Genomic DNA, 19845 nt, shown 5'->3' with positions numbered 1-19845 from the left:
GGTCCCTTCTAGAATTCGTCGATGAAAATTATTGGGTTTATGTGAATTTCATTTTGCAATATAGTATCTGCTGGATTGTAAATAAAACATTACAGCGCAAATGCTGTTACCCCGTATATAAACGTAATTACAGTTCAATAACATCAAAATTTGATGGGTAGCTTCTCTATTGTCTCCACTTTTACCCTGCAATTCATGCATAATTACATCAGGAGTCCATTGTTGAAGGAAGTGTCAACCCCTAATCCATCATTCGTATTTATCTTCTCTATACCCCATTGATATAACAAAAAAGCGGATTTCATCTATTGCGGATAACTGCAACACACACACACACACACACAGATCACCTTGTTTGACTCTTTCTCCTCAACTTGTTTGGCGCTACCCGTCACAAGCTCTGTCATCACCACAAACGACCATCTACCCCGAGGTCGGCTATAAAATGCACGACATTAATGCGACATTCCAGATAAAGGAGGCATATACGTAACGATAATCCATTGTTAAACGATAACTCAATTGCAGCAATTACCATAAGACCCGTATAATTGTTTACCGAGGATTTGAATTATCATGAAATTGGTAAGTAGTCTTGTAGTTCTTGCACTTTCAAACGCTGTTTTCGGTGTTCCCGTAGAAAACCCCCAATCGGTTCTTGTACAGCCTCCCTCACAAGTAGAGGGGGCCCTGGTTGCTAGAACATTGGTTTACCGAGAATCCTTGACCAATGTCAATACGGTGAAGAGGGTAGAAAAGTCCGATGGAAGTACTAGATACTTGCCTGTCTCAAGTATGGAATACTACGCTGATTGCGGAGAAGACGGCGACCCCTATCTCCTTATTGTGGACATAGGATCCACATTTCAGAACATAGTCAGAGGTTCAGACTACTCTCTTACAATCAGAGTGGGTGACCACCCTGACTACGAAACTGTAAATTCTAGTTATCCGGGAGGTATTTCCTCCTCCCCAGCTGGCTCACCAAGAGTTCAACTTACAGGAAAGCTCGTCAATGTGAGTTTCAGGTCTCCTCTTGATGCGGAATTGCTCAAACTTGAGGCTTGCTTCTTGAAGAGACACCCGGACGCTAGACTTTGGCTCCCCAACAACATCATTTCCCCACATAGGTCCCATTGGTCCAAGTTTGTGGTAGAGGATGTCTACCTCGTTGGGGGATTTGGAAACCAGGCCTATATTGGGCCTATTGATGGAGATCTTTACCACTCTGTTGGAACGCTTCCAGATGAGTGATTTACGGGCTCTGGGATGTTCTGGAACAAGCTAGTAACCCTAGTAACGGCCGATAATCCCCCAAAAATCTACGAAGAGAATCCCATTACTATTATTTTACTGATTTATCCCCGTTTTGATATTTAGGCCCTTTCTAAATTATATAGCTAATTAATACCGAATCGCCGGGCATTACTTGTCTTATACCCTCGTTTCAGCCTTTCCCCAATTGTACTCCGGCAATCTGGAAAGATTGCACCCACGGACTTCGCTAAAATTATATTATACTACTAATAAATAAAATCACCTATTTTTCAACGGTTCTTAACCGTTACCCAGGAACTAATTCTTTACAAATAAATTGGTAATGGGATACCCCACGAAAATCGGCCACAAAAAAAAAAGCGGATAAACAAAGTTCCAGCCATATAAGCCCTTATTTCCATAAAATAGCAAGCAGTATCAAAGTTGTCATTGCATGTTATTCTATTGGCCCCTGCCTCTATTTGTTAGCGCAAGTGAGAAGTTCTTCCTCAACATTAATTTTATTACATAAAAGTTTCTAATGGCGGGTGTTGATGGCTTTACCCCACATTTCGACAAGCGGATAATCCATCTAACTAGGAACGCAAAATACCAAGATGGATTATTTCATCGAGAATTTCCGTTGGAGCCAGGAACTCGTCATACCCCACCAGGTTCTAGGTGAGTCTTCTTGTATATTTAAAGGTGCCAAGTTGTCTTGTTGAATCGAATGAATAATTAGGATTGATAACTACTATCCAAAAAACCCTCCTTATATTTATTAGTTGCAAAAAATAACCCCTTCTTAAACAGACTCACTTATAATGACAGCACCAACGAATCCAAAGATCAAGCACAGCAACACAGACGTGTTAATTATCGGGGCTGGTCCCTCGGGATTGATGGCCGCTACGTGGTTGGCCAGAGCTGGAGTTCCCTTCAGAATTATTGACAAGAGATCAAACGAGATCTTCTCTGGTCAAGCCGATGGTTTGCAATGCCGTTCGCTTGAAGTGTTAAAGTCTTTCTCTGGATCTACCTTTGATATGACCGCTTTGGACTCGGCTTGGAAAATGGGTAACCACATGATCGAAATGTGTTTCTGGAGTCCAGATGAAAATGGTCAGTTAGTGAGATCAGGAAGAATTCCTGACACAATTCCAGGGATCTCTCGTTTCCAACAGGTTGTCATTCACCAGGGCTACATTGAGAAATGGTTCGAAGAAAGTATCAAGCACTTCTCTGGTAATGAAGTCCATGTCGAAAGACCTTACTTGCCATTAAATATCTCCATTGACGAAACTGCTGCCGAGGACCAAGACGCTTATGCCGTGGAAGTTTTAGTTAAGGACTTGAGTAAAGACAACCTCTCTCAACCAGAACAATTCAGTGCAAAGGTAGCCAATGGTCTTTACAGACAATTTGAAGGTGACCAAGAGAAGTTCTACGCCAATCTTAGTGCTGACCTTGAAAATGATCCAAATGCTAATACGGAAGACTACGAAGTTATTCACTGCAAGTATGTTCTTGGTTCTGATGGTGCTCATAGTTGGGTCAGAAAGCAGTTAGGAATTGACATGGATGGTGAGACCACCGATTTCGTCTGGGGAGTATTGGACATGGTTCCAATTACTGACTTCCCAGATATCAGAAACCGTTGTGGTATCCACTCCAAAGATTCTGGATCTGTCATGGTCATCCCAAGAGAAAACGACTTGGTTAGATTTTATATCCAGTTGAAGGAAGTCGACAGAGACCCAGCAACCAAGACCGACAAAGCAGAATACACTGGTAATGTCAATGACAAGAAAGCAAGTACGAAGGGTAGAATTGACCGTTCAAAGATTACACCAGAGCTTATCTTGAAGAACGCCCAAGAGATTATGAAACCATTTAAATTGGAAATGACCGACTTGCACTGGTTTACTGGTTATCAAATTGGTCAAAGAGTTAGTCCTAGGTTTGACAAACTCAGTCGTGTATTCATCTCTGGGGATGCCTGTCACACTCACTCTCCAAAGGCCGGTCAAGGAATGAATGTTTCAATGATGGACACTTTCAACCTTGGTTTCAAGTTGGCATTGGTTTGCAAGGGCCTTGCAAAATTAGACATTTTGAAGACCTACGAAAGCGAAAGATTGGGAGTTGCCAGAGATTTGATCGCTTTTGATCATAAGCTCTCTAGAATGTTTAGTGGAAAGCCAATGATTCCTAATTCCAAAACTTTGGAGGAAGGTGTAGATATGGACGAGTTCCACAAAGCATTCCTCAAGGGTAATGAGTTTGCTTCTGGTACTATTGTGGATTATGCAGACTCTATCTTAGTTGACAAGTCCAACACTGAAGAACCTGATAGTGACGGCAGAGCTTTTTCCTATTTTGCATCCAAAGTGCCAGTTGGAAGAAGATTGCAAACCAACCTCATCTTGGCCCAGGCAGATGGAAGACCATACCATATCGTCGACCGTTTACTCTCAGATGGTCGTTTCAGAGTATTGATCTTCCCAGGTGATGTCAAGGCTCATCCAGAGAACTTAGAAACTTTGAATAAGTTTGATGCTTATTTGCAAGCAAAGGATCATTTCCTGAAGAAGTACACCCCAGTGAATGCCCTCGATAACTCTGTCATTGACGTTATTACCATTCACGCTACGAACCGTCACGACGTGGAGATTTTCGACTTCCCTGAGTTCACCAGACCTGTTGATTTCAAGGGCCGTCGTGACTACTGGAGACTCTACTCTGGTGTTGGTCCAACATACCATGAAGGAGACGTCGATGCTTACGAAGCTTACGGTATTGACAAGAAGAAAGGTGCTATCATCATTGTCAGACCAGATGGTTACGTTTCTAAAGTGACCGAGTACAACTTGGGTGGATTGGACGAGGTTGGAAACTATTTCGAAAGATTCATGATTCCGCAAGAAGGAAAGGTATTACCAAAGCGCAGTATCGATGTTGACGACACAGACAGATTCACCAAGCCATTGCTTGCTGTATAAAGAACAGAAGGATAAGATATCCATAGGATAAACCTAATATGGACTATTTCAAACTTCATCCCATTGAATAAGCTGATGATTATTCTAGATATTAACTTTCGTATATTAAATAATTAAATTATTATCATTAAATCATGATAGACTATGCCTATTACTTCAGTAGCTTCATTAAAATTTCATAAGTACTTATTAGTATTTTACGTCATTTAATATTGTAACCTTGTCATTTTGAACTGCAAACATTGCTCATTCTCTTATTAGCCACCTTGATCAGCTGGAATCCCGTGGAAATACTACTAGACTTCTTGGAACTCTGAAGAGTCCAAATTACGATGAGGGAGGTCTTTCTTTGCTCGTCTTTCTCTTAATCTCGCCTTCTTTTCCTCCCAGAACATCTCTGCTTCGACCACTGCACACAAAGCTTGTCCCATTGCCTTGAAATCAGTCATTAAACTAACATGGCCGCAATCACTAGCAAATTTGCCAACAATCTCGCCTTCTCCTGTAGTATTGTCATAAAAACGGAACCCCTTTCTTTGGGGCATCAACCACTTCTGATGAACTACTCCATCTCCATGACCATAGAAGAATTCATAGTAGTTTCCGTCCTTGATATCCTGCAAACCTCTAACATTAGAACCTCTCACTGATGGAACAGTATTACCATAAACCATCGCCATAGGAGGATACTCAGGCTCCAAATCTTCTCTGAAATCAAGCGTCAACAAGTACTCCTTCGTCAGTTTCAATGTTTCGCAAAGGTACTTGTAAGCCTCTGAAAATGAGAAACTGAAGAGGCTTTCTGCATCCACATCGTCAGAATTGGAACGGATGGAGGATAGAGAAGGAGATGTGGAATTCTCACGCAATGCAGTCGAGAATGTTGCCGAGCGAATTGTTGATTCCAACTTCTGTCCTTTCTCATTTGTGAACGATGAACTCAATGAATTCTCATCCAATGACGAGTGCTTGATTTTCCTATTCAAAACATTTGGACGGTAATTCTTGAAAGCGTTACTAATCAGGTTGATACTGGGAAATGAAATTGAAGAATCAGATGGAGATAATGGAGTACTCTTATAACCGCTCTCTTCAAGAAGTCTTCTTTCCTTTGCGACAAGAGGGTTCAAGTTATACTCGACCCATGTTTCAGGATCAAAGTAATCCAAATCATACCATTCTTTAGTTCGCTCATTATAGAAGACTCTACCACTTAATGGGAGGAAAATGAAACTTGATCTCATCATAAAGTTCGTTTCATACGTCAAAATTTTATCAGACAAGATGACAGAATCTCCAAAACGGATAGGTCCCAAAATATTTAAGCACTCGCTGGGGACACCAACGTATATAATAGACCTGAAGAGTTTAGGATTCCTTTGTAGGGCTCCATGTGCCATGAGACCACCCATAGAATGGGCAATAACCAAGGAGGGCTTCCCTGTTTCATCGTAGAGCTTTTGAAGAAAGTCTTCCAATTGCTTCGATATTATGTGTCCACTCAACCTCCAGTCGTACCCAAACTCATGGACATTGGTTCGAGGATTGCTATCAAGCTTCTTGATAAATCTCTTACAAATATCAATAGGTCCGATGTTCTTTAAGACTCCATCTGGATAAATATACTTTACCGCATTGATCTCATCGTCGATTGTCGGTCCAAGTAAAAGGTTAATTTTCCTTAAGTTAAAACCTGCTTTGATTGGGATCCATACTCTCTTCTTTGTCTTTGTATCTCTAAGTATGGAACCTCTATATCCACCAAGTACAACGATATTTCCTTCAATCTCGTTGTATATACTTTCATAACTCTTCTCGTCTTTCCTGTTCTGGAGAAATTCCGGCAAAAGATTCACAGCTAATGAATGCTTAACAGCTCTGAATCTAGTGTCATCTGTTCCCTTGTACTTTTTGAAGTATTTAGCTTCCTCTACTGTACTAATTGACTGCTGTCTTTCCAATTTTAACCTTATTTCCTCTTTATCTTCATCGTGAATATCATGGTTTCCAATAATAGGAATTGAATCAATTCGAAATGATTGCATCTGCTTATACAAATTGGATCTGATGTTGGTCAATCCACCAAAAGGCAAGTCGAAAGAAAACACCTTTTGGGAATGATCTCTTATGGTTGCACTATCTATCACATCATCCTTATAGGGACTTTCCACTGCTATACGTTCCTGATCTTGAGTGGTTCTATTACCATCTGCTATCGGATGAGCATTCTTCTTAGTGTAGAGTTCATCTAAAGACTGTCCTCCAACAATAGAACTGGCATCATTTCTCGATAATCGGCGAGATAATGAAGCCGTGCTATGGTTACCTTCGAATATAGTCGACGAGCTGAAATCAACAGGCATTTCTTCCACTTCGTCATCTTCTTCATAGTACTCTTCCTCTTCTTCGTCTGGCGAAACAAGTGAATTCAATGATTCGGCATTGTGGCTAATGGTATCCGGAAGTCGAGGAGGCTCTGGAGTATCAAGTGACAGTTCTACTGGCTTTCGAGACTCAGCCTCGGCCGACTCGTTCTCTTTATCCGAAGCCATATCGGGTTTTACCAAGACTTCTCCAAATGTCAATCTAAGATCTTTTCTTGAATACTGTTGCCAATGCTAGAATACTACAAATTTTTCAGCTTCAGACTGGTATAACTTGGTCAATTCGTGATCAAAAATTCTACAGTAAATTCAATTCAATAAATACAGGTACCACAGTTCTTCAGCCTCGCCCGATTTCCAATAAGCAAGCTTTCGAAGGAAATAAGCTACTAACCATCAACTCAAATTATGGCTTGATTTGGCATTTTCAATATTTGACAGGTCAATTCCGGTGCAACCGAAAGGAGTTGATGGGCCGAATGCATCACATCCGACATACAGAAAGGAGGCACGGAACAGGAAATCCGGTAACGAGGAAAAGGGCTGGTTCATTCCGGTGAAGGGCAGAGATAAGACTGGAATTGCGTACGTCATGGGGTACGAATTGGATTATGGGATTCAATGGGAAGCAGTGGGCCATATATATGAGTAGTGTAGTAGAATATCTGTAGTAATGACAATTTTGGGTGCCGATCTCTCTTTGTATTCATGTCATTGTGAAATAATCACTTAGTGTTGGGGTGGCAGATCCTTGAGATTATGTAAGCTTTGGCGGGTTTCTTACTTAAGCAACTAAAATAATAGTATGTGGTAACAGAGTGAGAGAATTTAAGTCACGTGACAATAATGAATTAAATCGGTTAGAACACGACCGGTTAAAGATGTAGTATTGGCTTAAGTATGTGGTTGTGAAATATTGCAACAGCGGACACTACGGAACCTATTTCGAGGAAGGATGAGATATCAATGACTTGAAACATGGAATATAAATATGTAAATTGTTCTTTTTCTGCGGGGTTGATTTCTGAAAAATTGACTTATCTGTGATTTTTAGTGTATTTTGAACGTTTAGCTTTTTTGAATCTGGTTATGTGATACAACTTTGACCTAAATGATACCATAACATACCCTTACACAGGGTTGTCGTTTTATTCGTCTCAAATAGATGAAGAGATATACGTCAATGGACCCCCAATTACATATATCGAATTATCACGCATAGAACAAACTGGATTGCTTGAATCTTATGACGGAAAATTGCATTTAATTTCACCAGAAAACTATAATAAGTTGGAATTTTCTGAAGAATTAGCAAATTCAATACTATCACAAATACCCTTTGGAAAGGTTACTAACCAAACATTAACTGAAGAGGATATCTCTGATTCTTCAGAACCAGGAGTTTACGATATCTCACAATACCAGTATACACCTCCCGACTTGTATTTCACCATTATTTATGACAGGCTTTCACCTCCTCCTCCCTAAGGAGTAAAAATATGGTGAAACCTAAGTATCAAAGTCATATCCTTTTCCGGAATTATATTTTACATTGTAGCGTTATCTAATGATCTCTATGTGTATTACCTGAGTTACTGAATACTATGGGGTAATCTATAAAATGTGCAGTCACGTGTAGCAACAATTTAGCGACTGCCTGAATCACTAGTTGCAAAAGAAGTGACTATGTTAAGTATGCTTTACTTGAGAGCCAAGTAAGTGGTAATGGTAGACATACTGGTTTGCTCGTTATTTTTCTTCTTTAGCGGAGGAGAATTGTTATTTTCCTGAGGAGTTGCTTGGGGGTTTGAGTTTACCTTCGAATTTATCTTGGCCTTCAACTTTAAGGTCTTCAACGCGTTGGAAGCTTTCGTCTTCAAAGAAGACGCAGACGTCGAAACGGATGCAAAAGATTCGTTCGAAGAATCAGTTTTTTTCAATGATGTTGACATTAGTGCTGTTGTTCGTGTTTGTATTTATAAGTATAATCAAGTCTTGGTTGATAATTAAATAGAAAAAAATACACATCGAAACAGAATTGTTCTATTATTTATACCGTTTTTCACGTTGCAAAAATACCCCTCCTAAAAAAATTACAAATACACCATAAATACTATTTTACACAGAAAATGACTCTGATTACTCATACCTTGCCTGGTTATCCCAATTGGTATACGTATAAAATGGGATCACTCTAATTGTGTTATTGTCTTAAGGTTAATGATTAGTGAGCATAAATACCAATCGGGGAGGTGCGGCTTGTTTTTTCTTGGTTAGGCTAAATTCCACGTTCTTCCTTTAGTGTTTGTAATCTCTATGGTTTGAATAATATGTCTTATGGGATGTAATCAGGTGTGGCAATGCGGATTGCTACTATTGAACGGGTCGATTTAAGATCTATTTTGCGTTGCTATTTGTAAGCTTTGAGCAAGTTGTTGCGAATTACCAGCATTTTGCATCAAAAGTGCACCTCTACAACCCTCTACTTGGAAAGTTCCAGAAGCCCCATTTAAAATTGAATTAGTGGAACTACTACATGATAAGGCGGATAGCCATTGTAATAGTACCCTGTACGGCTGGATGTAAATAATTGTCTTTTTAGTGGTGATTTTCTGGCACGTATGTGACTCATATAGTTAATTAGTGAATATGAAAAAAAAACGACGATTTCTATTTCCCGGTTCAAATGAGCCTTAAAATTATACACACAAGGTTCGACTAATTATTGGTCGCCTAATTAATGTTTGACTAATGCGTCTGTACTTTTCCATTACATTCTATCAACCCCCAAAAGTATTATATCAATTAAATTGTACATAGTATGACTATCTACGTGTAGAAACTAAACTCTCTTGCTCACCAATAATGAGTCATTGCTGTTCTCTATGATCTGAATGCCATTAGATTTGTTGGTGTCGGTCTTGAAAAGATCCTTGTTGTGTAATCTGGTTTCGGTTTCAAGTCTGGCGTTGCTCAAGACAATTCTGTGGGCGTCACGGGCAGTCAAGTTTCTGTCGAATAACTTGTCCATGTCTTCCAAAGCGATACCCTTTGTTTCTGGAACAAAGAAGTAGACAAAAGGAATAGACAAGAGGGCCAAACTAGCAAAGAAGAAGTAAATACCATATTTCATCTTGTCAATCATGTTGTTTGTAAATCTGGACATGATGAAGATTGGCACCCAAGACACGGCAGCGTTGATAGCTTGGACGAAAGATCTGATATTCTGATCAAAAACTTCACTACCAACAACGAAAGGACCTCCTGACCATGCCAAAATGAAAGATGCAATCCAAATATACATAAACCCAATAGCAGCCTTGCCTCCTGGACCAGCCAGGTGACCAGGTTGCGTTGGGTCGTTCAACTTTAAGTACGAACCAATATACCAGAAGCACAACGAACATAAAGAAGATGACCACATGAAAGCTTTCCTTCTTCCGACTGTATCAACAATGAAGATGATATAAGTGAATGTACAAACAAACTTGACGACTCCGAACATACCAGTAGAAAACAAGGTAGCATTTGTACCCTTAACACCTAAGCCAGCAAAGATAGTTGGTGAGTAATAGTTGATAGCTTGAATTCCCAAGAAGTTTTGGAAGAGGAACAAACCACATGTAATAAATAATCTTTGCAAAACCTTCTTATTCTTGAAGAAGACTTCGAAGAATGGATCCCATAATCCCAATCCAATGTGTTCCTTCTGATAGTTGATTGATTCCTTAACCTGATTGACCTCATAAATAATGTACTCGTGGTCTTCTGGTAATTGTCTGAACCAAGTCAAGTTCTGAATGGCTTCTTCGTATCTGCCCACTTGGAATAACCATCTAGGTGACTCCTTCATGATGATACTTCCAATGAGGAACAAACCACTTGGAATTAATTGAACGGCAAATGGAATGAACCATTGCTTTTTAGAAGTAGCAATGTGGGAGTCAACAGCGTAGGAAATCCAAAATCCGACCAAGTCACCGACTCTCCATCCGATTTCATAACTACTTGTCAACTGTCCTCTAATAGCTGGAGGCAGGACTTCAGATATATAGACCACTGTCAAGTTTGTTGAAAATCCAACCGATAAACCAGCCAACACTCTTCCCACATAAATAGGGGCCAAACCAACATCCTTAGAAGCAGCTAACATAATAGCAGAACCGACAGTGATCAACACTGCGGCCAAAATCAAGGAAATACGTCTACCTAAGTAGTAGGAGAATGGATATGAGAAAAGGGCTCCGAAGAAACACCCAGCATGGAAAACCGAAATAATGTTAGAGACAATGAACTTGGAGTGAGCTGAGCCATCAAGGCCGAACTCTTCCTTAAAGGAGTCTAAGGCCACAGTACCTCCAATGAAACCTCCATCATATCCAATGATGATAGCAGCAGCAGAGGCCATGAGGGCTGTGGCGTATATTCTTATGTTGTACACTTCCGGAGGGGTTGGTCTGTCCTCATCCTTCTGGAACATGTTTCTGAAGCGGAAGATCGACTTCTTTTGCGGCACCGCCTTCTCTTCAGAGACGATGGATGCCGTCAAAGAGTCTTCGTTCCGTGACCGAACTGAATGAGAGCTCATATCCTTTTCGATACTCATTGATTGGTGTTCTGTTCTCGTTTTGCTTCGACTAGATAAGACTTTTGAATGGTGTATGTTCGGCTGAGGCTAACACGATAATGTATGAGCTCTCCTGCTTCTTGATTTTTTACACTACGAAAGATCTGGGCGATGCTTCTTATCCTTCTGAGAACGGAATCCAATATGAAACGGCAGACGCCTCGCTTATATAGGCTTGAGATCTACAGTGTTGCTCCGTCCAAATTTCGGCTTTCCACTTTCAACCCACCAACTATAACTTACCTAATAATTATTTACACTCTACTGAATGTGACGAACCATCAAATCGTCCACCAGGAACAATAACTACCCCACAAAATAAAACCCTTCAGCTGTCTGTTTCTTTCTTTTTGAAATATGATAGAAGCGATATGTAAAAAATAACATTTGCGTCGTCGGACACAGCCGTGCCGCAGTAGTGGGGGCGGGGTGGGAGCCTCCACATGTTTGTCCCCCACGCTGTAAGGGAACTTGGCGTGGAGTTGCGTGGGGGCTACTGTTAGTGTGATTTGGGGGATCCAACGTCTTTCTTGCGGGAGTTGGGGGATCGGTGTAGCGAAGGTTTAGGGTTTGGCCAACGAAAGGTCAGATCCCGGATGCATCAGCGATGCTGGCTATGATGGAAATACTGGAGTACATGACGCTGGTTCGTGGGATTGAGGTACACCCCCCCACTGCAAATGATCTGGTGCAAACTGGGGTCTACATGCTGAGAAGCAAGATGCGGTACGATATTGCCCATGGGGAGGATGTGGAGATGAAAACTATAAAGTGGTGATTACAAATGTGGTGCTCGTAAAGACTCGTAAATTGGATATTGCAGTCAAGCGACATTGACCTAACGAGGCCAATTACATGACTTAGATGAAAGACTTTGCTTCCTTCCGCATGTAGTAATAACAGGGGAAATACCATATATGATTGCAAAAACTACGATTGGACAATCATCAGGGAAGATTTGTGCTACATGTTATGAGCTCCTCCTTGGAATGATGTAGCAACCATTCAAGGTGCTATTTAGAAGTCACCATTAACAAAAATTGCAAAAAAAGAAATTGGACGAGACAGGAATCGAACCAGTGACCTTCTGCTTGCAAGGCAGACGCGCTACCAACTACGCCACACGCCCCAATTTGTTGAAGCATTTGGATGACGATTTGTTGTCATTGGTGTTGAACGTGATCAATCACGTGACCCCGGCTTTTGATCACTATCACACTGTCTTTCTCTTATCTCTCTATTCGTTTAGTTAGTTAGGAATAAAGATATACCCCTTCAAAAAAAAAAGATATGTAGTATCCTTCAGGTAATACGCCATAGAGAATTGACATATCTATAGGTATGCATTGTTTATTTAATGAATTATTATGTAAGCAAGAGACACAAGTTGTGACACACTGGAAAGCCTTAGTTACTCTCTGACGTCAGTTAGATTTGGTTGATAGAACACCCAAACACCCAACAAGAACTCTTATTCAATGTTACGGTTACTCCACAATAGAGTAAATACTTATCTATGCACATATATAGTTGACAAACCATATTTGAGCCCAATCAAATTTACTATAGATATTTCATAGTAATTACAATTATAGATATACCACAACCTACATGCATTACATTTATAGATATTCCTCTACCTATAATTATAGATATACTTTATTAACCTTCAATTATAGATTACCGTATTCACCTACAATTTTAGATATCCCATTACATACATTCTATTATAGATATGCTTATGTCTACGTAAATTGTACTTTCAATGTACTATCAATGTACATAAATAGTACATTCAATATACATAAATTGTACTTTATTTATACTACATTGCTCTCACATTGCACTCACATTATACATATACTATTCATAAATTACACGTTCAATATTCATACATTGCACTCGCATTATACGTACATCGTTTCACATTGTCCTCACATTATTCATTCGTTATACACCCCACATTCATCTACAGTACATCCCACAACACTTCCTAAAGCACCTAACCACACACACACATTGGAAATGTCGTCTTCATCTTCCTGATGCGACATTCTCCCTCACGCGCGCGATAAAAACGCGTTCGTCTTTTTTTTTGCGACACGCGACACGCCAAATCTTTTTGTTGATTTCTGAAAATCCAAAACAGTGAAGTTTTAGTCCGAACACAGCTGCTAAACACACAAGTACGAGCCAGCCCGTTAGTCGAAAGAGATCTCGGGGAGTGAAGTTGCCAATTACAGTGGCTCAACGTTGATAACGCGTTTTTACCATCAATTTTCATCTGTTATCCAGCCATTTACTACGATATTGCCCGTCGTTTTGAGTACATTATAAGCATCATTTGCACGGCTCAACAGCCATCTCATACATTTGGGCCCCGAAAAGAACCCAAAATCTAGCTCAGAAACTCACTATCGACCATGTACATAACCCCGAGTCACTACTCGGAGGTTTTTCAGGATATCAAGAGGACATCGCTCTCCCATTCAACTTGCAAATTAGTGCTCTTCGTGTCTTGCTTGAACATCGATTCTCTTTGTGCCGCCAAAGTTCTCAGTTTGTTGCTCAGAAAGGAGTTGATCCAGTACCAGCTCATCCCAGTGGTAGGTTACACCGATTTGAAAACTCACTACTCGAATCTCGATGAAGAAGTGACAAACGTAATACTCATAGGATGCGGTGCCATGTTGGACTTGGAGTCTTTCTTCGAGATAAATGCCGAAGAACTCGCCTACGAGCTCAAAGATAATGGCAGAAGCAAACCTGATGATGACTTCCTCAATGTAAACGATGACTTAAAACCAGACAAAAATGTGGGCTGGAAAAGAAAGATATACGTCATAGATGGCCACCGACCATGGAACTTGGACAACGTATTTGGTTCGTCCGTTGTAGTATGCTTGGACGATGGTTTTATAGACGCTAACTTGATAGAAGAAAAATCAGCATACAATGTGCTAGTGGAAGAGAATGAAGAGGACGAAGAGGACGAAGAGGACGAAGAAGATGAAGAGAATGAACTTTCTTCTTCAGATAATGATGATTTTGAACAGGAATTCACAGAAGAAGACGAGGAAGTCTATGATGATGGTGACGAGATAATTATTGGATCGCAGGATTCCGAAGATACGGTATCTCGAAAACGAAAAAAGCAGGAAAGAAGATTGAAGAGATTGAAGAAACAACGTCGAATCGAAAAGTCCAAGTACGAAGACACGATTCAAACATACTATAACCAAGGAACAACAATAATGACAGCTACTTCTACTACTATCTACGGTGTTCTAGCAGCTATTGGTGAAACAAGTATAGAAAACCTTTGGTTAGCTGTAATAGGAACTTCTTCGCTCGATAACCAGTATCCCGAAGTTTACGATAAGCTCCAACCTCTTCTCAAGGACGAAGTATTGAGATTGAATCCATCCAACCATTCCATCAGTAACAATAATATCAACGAAAAGACGGCAGATTCTACTTCCCTCAGTATTGAAAGGGACTACCATTTGTTTCTCTTACGTCATTGGACTCTTTACGACTCTTTCTTCTATTCGAGTCATGTAAATTCTAAATTGAACTTATGGAGAGAAGATGGTCGTAAAAAGCTCCACAAATTATTCGCCAAAATGGGTGTCTCGTTAGCAGTGGCCCAACAGAAGTGGCTTTATATGGACACGACAGTCAAGAGACAGCTTCCATTTATATTTAATAAGTATTTACCAACATATGGTCTCGAGGGTATTGTGCGAGAAGGTTTCATCAGAACTTTTGGTTACACTGGTCAGTTGTCCGCAATGGAATGTGTAGAAGCTTTGACAGCCCTTCTTGAATCAGACAAGAGATTGCTTAGCGGAGACCGTGAAAGCACTCCTAATAATGAAAGTGATGATGACGACTCCCAAGATGAGGAAGAGAGAATCCTGGAGAAGATTGACCGTAAGGAGAAGTCTTGGATCAACAACTTCTGGTCCTCTTGGGATGCTTTGAATATGAACCCAAACACTGTAAGTACCAACAAGACCATAAACTCTCATTTCAAGAAGTCTAAAGGGTTTGACTTACTCATGCAGGGATTGGAGCAAGCCAAGAAGATTCAGCAAATAATTTTCAGGACCGGAATGTCATTGCTAGAAAGAAAGCTTATTAAGAATTTAAGACTATACAGGTTATGCGTTCTTAACGATGGCTCAATTCCTGACTTAGTTATCTTCAACAACCCTTTAATGTTGTCCAAGCTTGGTACTTGGTTACTCGAGAACATAACAGAATTGTACATCATGAATTCCAACCAGTCTCTAAAGCCACTAGTTGTCGCCAGTTTAGATGTCGCAAGTGACACCTACCTCGTTATTGGTATGGCTCCTAAATATCCTAGGGGAATGGATAATTCTGCCAAGGCGAGATTGGCTCAAGAAGGCAAAGAAGATAAGGGCGATGATTCCTCAACTCTTACTACCCGTTTGAATACGTTTAGTGTAGCATTCCAGCAGTTAGCCAATACCTCGGGAGCCAAGATCAGAATTGATAGTTTCGATAGCTCAGTCATTGAGATTAGAAAGGACGATCTTCCTCCATTCCTTGAAAGGTTAACATTGAGCGGTTTAATTTAGCATTGTATTATTATAATATAACTTTTGCATGTAAGACATTCGAAGTAGTCTCGTTTTAAGACCGATGTAATTGTATACAACGTAATTGATAATTTGAACTATTATATTATGAGCCATATCTTTTTTGCCTATCTCTTGATGATATGGGTTTGTACTTCACCATGATATTTATAAGCTTAACATTACTTGCTTAAGCTTGATGAACCTATACATATACACGTAGAATAGCTTCTGTAGTGATATCTTGTGGGTTATTTTTAAAGCTCCAGGCTAAAATGGTTGGAATTTTGCCTGGTTCTTATATTAATAAATAAAGCCATATCCTTACAGCTATTATTACTATTCTGATTGGTCTATTTACTGAAGAAATGTTGTAATCCCTATAGTTTGCACCCTACGACGTGAATAACTACTAATTCGCTTAAAAGTGGTTACAATTACTCGATTTCACCTAAATAAAATAACACAAAAAATACTTCCGACTAATCAGAACGATTATACCTTCACAAACATCACCCCCAGTTCCATTTACACTCTAAAGACCATTATAATTATACTCCTATTTTAACCACCTTTCCTTATCTCTATTTGCACACATTAATAGGGTCGTGTCCAGACTGAAAATGATTACCTAACATCTTACGTAACATAGATAAGCTTATCAGGATTCTTCAGTGGATAATCATTTAAATGTTATGATTGCTATGGTTACTATAACATAAAATGACGGAATATGTGGTAATTGGGTATGTAATTGTTGTTTAAGAGATATTTGTAGACTAAAACTGACTTTTTGTTTCGAAAGCTCCGGTGTAATCGGTCTTTATACCACCTTTTTACTACTTGAAAAGGGTATACATCCGGCTAATGTCTCTGTAATTGCAGAGTATCATCCTGGAGACCAGTCGATTAACTATGCTTCTCCTTATGCTGGAGCATATTTCTCTGCTTGTATTGGAGAGCTGCTTCTCAAGTACAGCGAGTTTACTTATGAGAATATACATCGAGTACAACAAAGCTTGGGCAAAGAATCTGGGGTAGATTCAGTACCTTCGACAGAGTACTTAGATGAACGTCCTTCAAGTGGCTATTTGAAGATTATCAGTGGATTCCTCGAGGATTTCGAGACTATCCAAGATCCTGAGGTACCAGACGCCAAATTTGGAGTAAAATACAAGGCTTGGGTGTTCAATAGTCCTCTTTTCATTGGTAACTTGAAGAGTTACTTGGAGAAAGCTGGGGTAAGATTTGAAAGAAAGATATTGGACCATATCAAGCAGGCATTTGGTAAAAGTACCAAGGTTGTATTCAATTGTTCAGGAAATGGTTCAATTACAATGGGAGGTGTTGAAGATCCAAAGTGCTATCCCACAAGAGGACAAGTCGTTGTGGTTAATGCCCCCCATGTTAAAGAATGTGTTTCTATGTGGGGTGATGATTCTACCTACATCATCAAAAGACCTCACTCCAAGACAGATGAGGTGATTCTTGGGGGATTCTATCAAGAAAAGAACTTAGACGCAAATACGTATGGCTTCGAGACAGACGATATTCTTCAAAGAACCACACAGTTATACCCCCATCTCTTGGAAGCCAATCCGTATGGAAAGACGTTGGGTGATTTGAGGATTTTGAGAGTAGTTGCTGGTGCTAGACCATCTAGAGCAGGCGGCCCTCGAATTGAATTGGAGAAGCATGAGTATGGTACTGTCATTCACAACTACGGAGCAGGCGGTTGTGGTTACCTCTGCGGACTCGGAATGAGTAACGATGCAGTGGAGCTTTTAGAGAAAGTATGTAAATGAAGTATGGTGCCAATGATCTTGGCATAATAAGGGGTGGTCGGTGATCGTAAGATGGCTCATTTAGAATACTTTGATGAAATTCCAGAACAAAGAGTGCTATTCATATGGCACAACCATTGAATTGTATTGTCACACAAGATACCATTTCACAGTAGTAACAAGAAGTTTACAATTACTCATAGCTCGTTTGTACAACTCAAATCGTTTGTACTACAAGCTGACCTCAATAAATACTTATATGATAACCATCTCTATAAAAAGACTCAAAGAAAAGACCACCTTAGGAAGTAAAGAAACAGATTTCAATGATACGGCTGCTATTGCCCTCATGAACTAAATAAAAGACAAGTAGATACTTTAGCCCTTATGAGCCAAAGAAGTAGATACAAAAAGTAATACTCTAGAATAACCTAGATGTTTAGACAAACATGAAACGTCATGAAACATTAGAATATGCCCAAATCCTTATAGCGATGTCTTTAACACTAGAACAAAGCACTGAATGCCATGGAAAACAACGACATCACCAAAGCACTTAATGCGTTTTCTGTGTTGATCAAACCACTGGATCCACTGCTCTTCTTGGTGGAAGAAGATGAAGCTGGAGCTACAGAAGACAAGTTGTCGGTAACTTGAGCTCCAGCTTGTTTAATCCAACCGGACAAGTCCGAAGCAGAAATAGAAGAGTTGAACTCGGTAGAATTCAGCATGAAGACAATGGCCTTACCATTGGCATCGAAAGCTACACCTCCACGCATGACTCCGGTGGTATCTCTTAACATGTGACCGTAAGCAGCAAGACCGCTTTCGATATTGTCGGTTCCTTGGTAGTCATGGACAGTAGAGTAGAGATGGGTTGATTCGGTGCTGTTCATAACCTCAAAGATGTCAAACTCACCACAGCCCGATCTCCAACAAGAACAGTTGGCATTGAGCGAATACTGGGCAGTTCTAGGAATACGGGCATTCAACAACCAGATAGCTGGCATATTCCAGTTTGCTACAGAGTCCTTGGATCCGCTGGTAGCTTCTGGCATAGTGAACTCAAACAAGAACATCTTGACGGTTCCGTCGAATCCCTGGTATGCTGGAATACCTTCTCTATAGACTCCACAATTGTTATTGGCGCCAGAGGCATCACATGTCAAGTTAGAGAAGATAACGAACTCGTCATTTGAGTTGAGAACTGTTCCTTCTGCCAAGACCGTTGCCGAATCAGCAGCTGAAAGACCGTCGGAATCAGCAAACGTTAAGGCCCTGCCAAGACAAGTGGAGTTCTTACCAGCAGCTGTCAAGAAAGTGACATTCTCGGCGGTTCCGGAAGAAGCCTCGAAGAATGCCAATCTTTCCCAAGCCGAGGAGTTGGAAGCTCCATGGACGAAGTCTGGAGATGTGTAGAAAGCAAACGAGTTCAACTGTAATGGACCTCTGAAGTGAACTGAAACAGCTTCGTTCAATGGAGCGTTTGGACCCGAGAAGCTCACGGTATCAGTACTTAGCACACAAGAACAGTCGTCATCGTAGATATTGCTGAACGACTCGACATTTCTGTAGGTGCCGCTGAAGCCCAAGTTGTCGAAGGCAATGACATCGACCTGCTTGGAATTGGAGGTTGCTGTGGATGAAGATGAAGAAACAGACTCCGAGCCGGAGCCAGCTCTCTTAACGGGAGTAGCTTTGGTGGACACGGCAGCGGCATAGAGGGCCACCACGGAGGCTAACGAGCGAGAGAATTTCATGGTAAAACAGGAGACGAATTCTTCTAGCGAAAGATAGAGCTTGTATGAAGAAACAAAGAATAAGAACAACCTAGATATAAACTTCTACAAGTATCAATAAGAACTCACCAAAGACCCTCGAAGACGTTGTCCTGAAAAATTGCGTGCTTATGCAGATGCACTATAGATATATATAGAAGTAGGGAAAGGGTGATCCAACGGGTCCAAGGGGGCTATACAGAAATAGAAAAAAACTACAGAGAATGCCGACGGGGCTGGAGATGCAAGACCCCAGTTTGAAGGGGCGAAATATTGTATTTTTAGAACGAATCATATGATATGGTTATATTGATGTAGTTATGTACAGAGGGGGTTAAGAGAGGGGCTGATGAGGGAGCCATTACCGTATAGCAGAGGTGCGATAATAAGACCAGGGGAAGAA

General features: G+C 40.4%; 7 protein-coding genes and 1 non-coding gene across 8 annotated transcripts; 4 read left to right on the top strand and 4 right to left on the bottom strand. All coding sequences in view use genetic code 12, as the record gives it.

The window, feature by feature from the left end:
- The first annotated feature begins 530 nt into the window (after window positions 1-530).
- On the top strand, window positions 531-1690 carry RJT20DRAFT_157396 (CREG family protein). The gene has a single exon (XM_064919149.1). It carries the CDS (start codon window positions 577-579, stop codon window positions 1252-1254), a length of 678 nt encoding a protein of 225 aa, XP_064771825.1. The 5' UTR covers window positions 531-576; the 3' UTR covers window positions 1255-1690.
- Window positions 1683-4361, top strand: RJT20DRAFT_131152 (uncharacterized protein). The gene has a single exon (XM_064917935.1). The coding sequence runs from the start codon at window positions 2082-2084 to the stop codon at window positions 4257-4259; it is 2178 nt and encodes a 725-aa protein (XP_064771824.1). The 5' UTR covers window positions 1683-2081; the 3' UTR covers window positions 4260-4361.
- On the bottom strand, window positions 4343-7050 carry RJT20DRAFT_131151 (esterase/lipase family protein). The gene has a single exon (XM_064917934.1). It carries the CDS (start codon window positions 6809-6811, stop codon window positions 4556-4558), a length of 2256 nt encoding a protein of 751 aa, XP_064771823.1. The 5' UTR covers window positions 6812-7050; the 3' UTR covers window positions 4343-4555.
- A 2373-nt stretch (window positions 7051-9423) lies between these two features.
- Window positions 9424-11631, bottom strand: HGT14 (Hgt14p). The gene has a single exon (XM_064917933.1). The coding sequence runs from the start codon at window positions 11247-11249 to the stop codon at window positions 9486-9488; it is 1764 nt and encodes a 587-aa protein (XP_064771822.1). The 5' UTR covers window positions 11250-11631; the 3' UTR covers window positions 9424-9485.
- Window positions 11632-12326: 695 nt separating this feature from the next.
- Window positions 12327-12399, bottom strand: RJT20DRAFT_t153. The gene has a single exon. It is a non-coding gene; the product is annotated as a tRNA-Ala (tRNA).
- A 1294-nt stretch (window positions 12400-13693) lies between these two features.
- On the top strand, window positions 13694-15880 carry CDC45 (DNA replication initiation factor; the record flags this gene model as incomplete). The annotated part of the gene is made up of 2 exons (XM_064915619.1): window positions 13694-15274; window positions 15314-15880. The coding sequence occupies 2 exons, from the start codon at window positions 13694-13696 to the stop codon at window positions 15878-15880; spliced, it is 2148 nt and encodes a 715-aa protein (XP_064771821.1).
- Window positions 15881-16543: 663 nt separating this feature from the next.
- Window positions 16544-17932, top strand: RJT20DRAFT_111405 (FAD-dependent oxidoreductase). Its single transcript, XM_064915770.1, has 2 exons — window positions 16544-16626; window positions 16686-17932. The coding sequence occupies exons 1-2, from the start codon at window positions 16604-16606 to the stop codon at window positions 17683-17685; spliced, it is 1023 nt and encodes a 340-aa protein (XP_064771820.1). The 5' UTR covers window positions 16544-16603; the 3' UTR covers window positions 17686-17932.
- A 238-nt stretch (window positions 17933-18170) lies between these two features.
- Window positions 18171-19424, bottom strand: PGA52 (Pga52p; the record flags this gene model as incomplete). Its single annotated transcript, XM_064918881.1, has 2 exons — window positions 18171-19325; window positions 19353-19424. 2 exons carry the CDS (start codon window positions 19422-19424, stop codon window positions 18171-18173), a joined length of 1227 nt encoding a protein of 408 aa, XP_064771819.1.
- Between the last annotated feature and the right edge of the window lie 421 nt (window positions 19425-19845).

This window comes from Scheffersomyces xylosifermentans (genome assembly GCF_036884685.1).
Source record: "Scheffersomyces xylosifermentans strain CBS 12540 chromosome Unknown RJT20scaffold_8, whole genome shotgun sequence".
NCBI lineage: Eukaryota > Fungi > Ascomycota > Pichiomycetes > Serinales > Debaryomycetaceae > Scheffersomyces > Scheffersomyces xylosifermentans.
The sequence above is the reverse complement of the archived record's forward strand: the minus strand, read 5'-3'. Positions and strand labels throughout refer to the sequence as shown.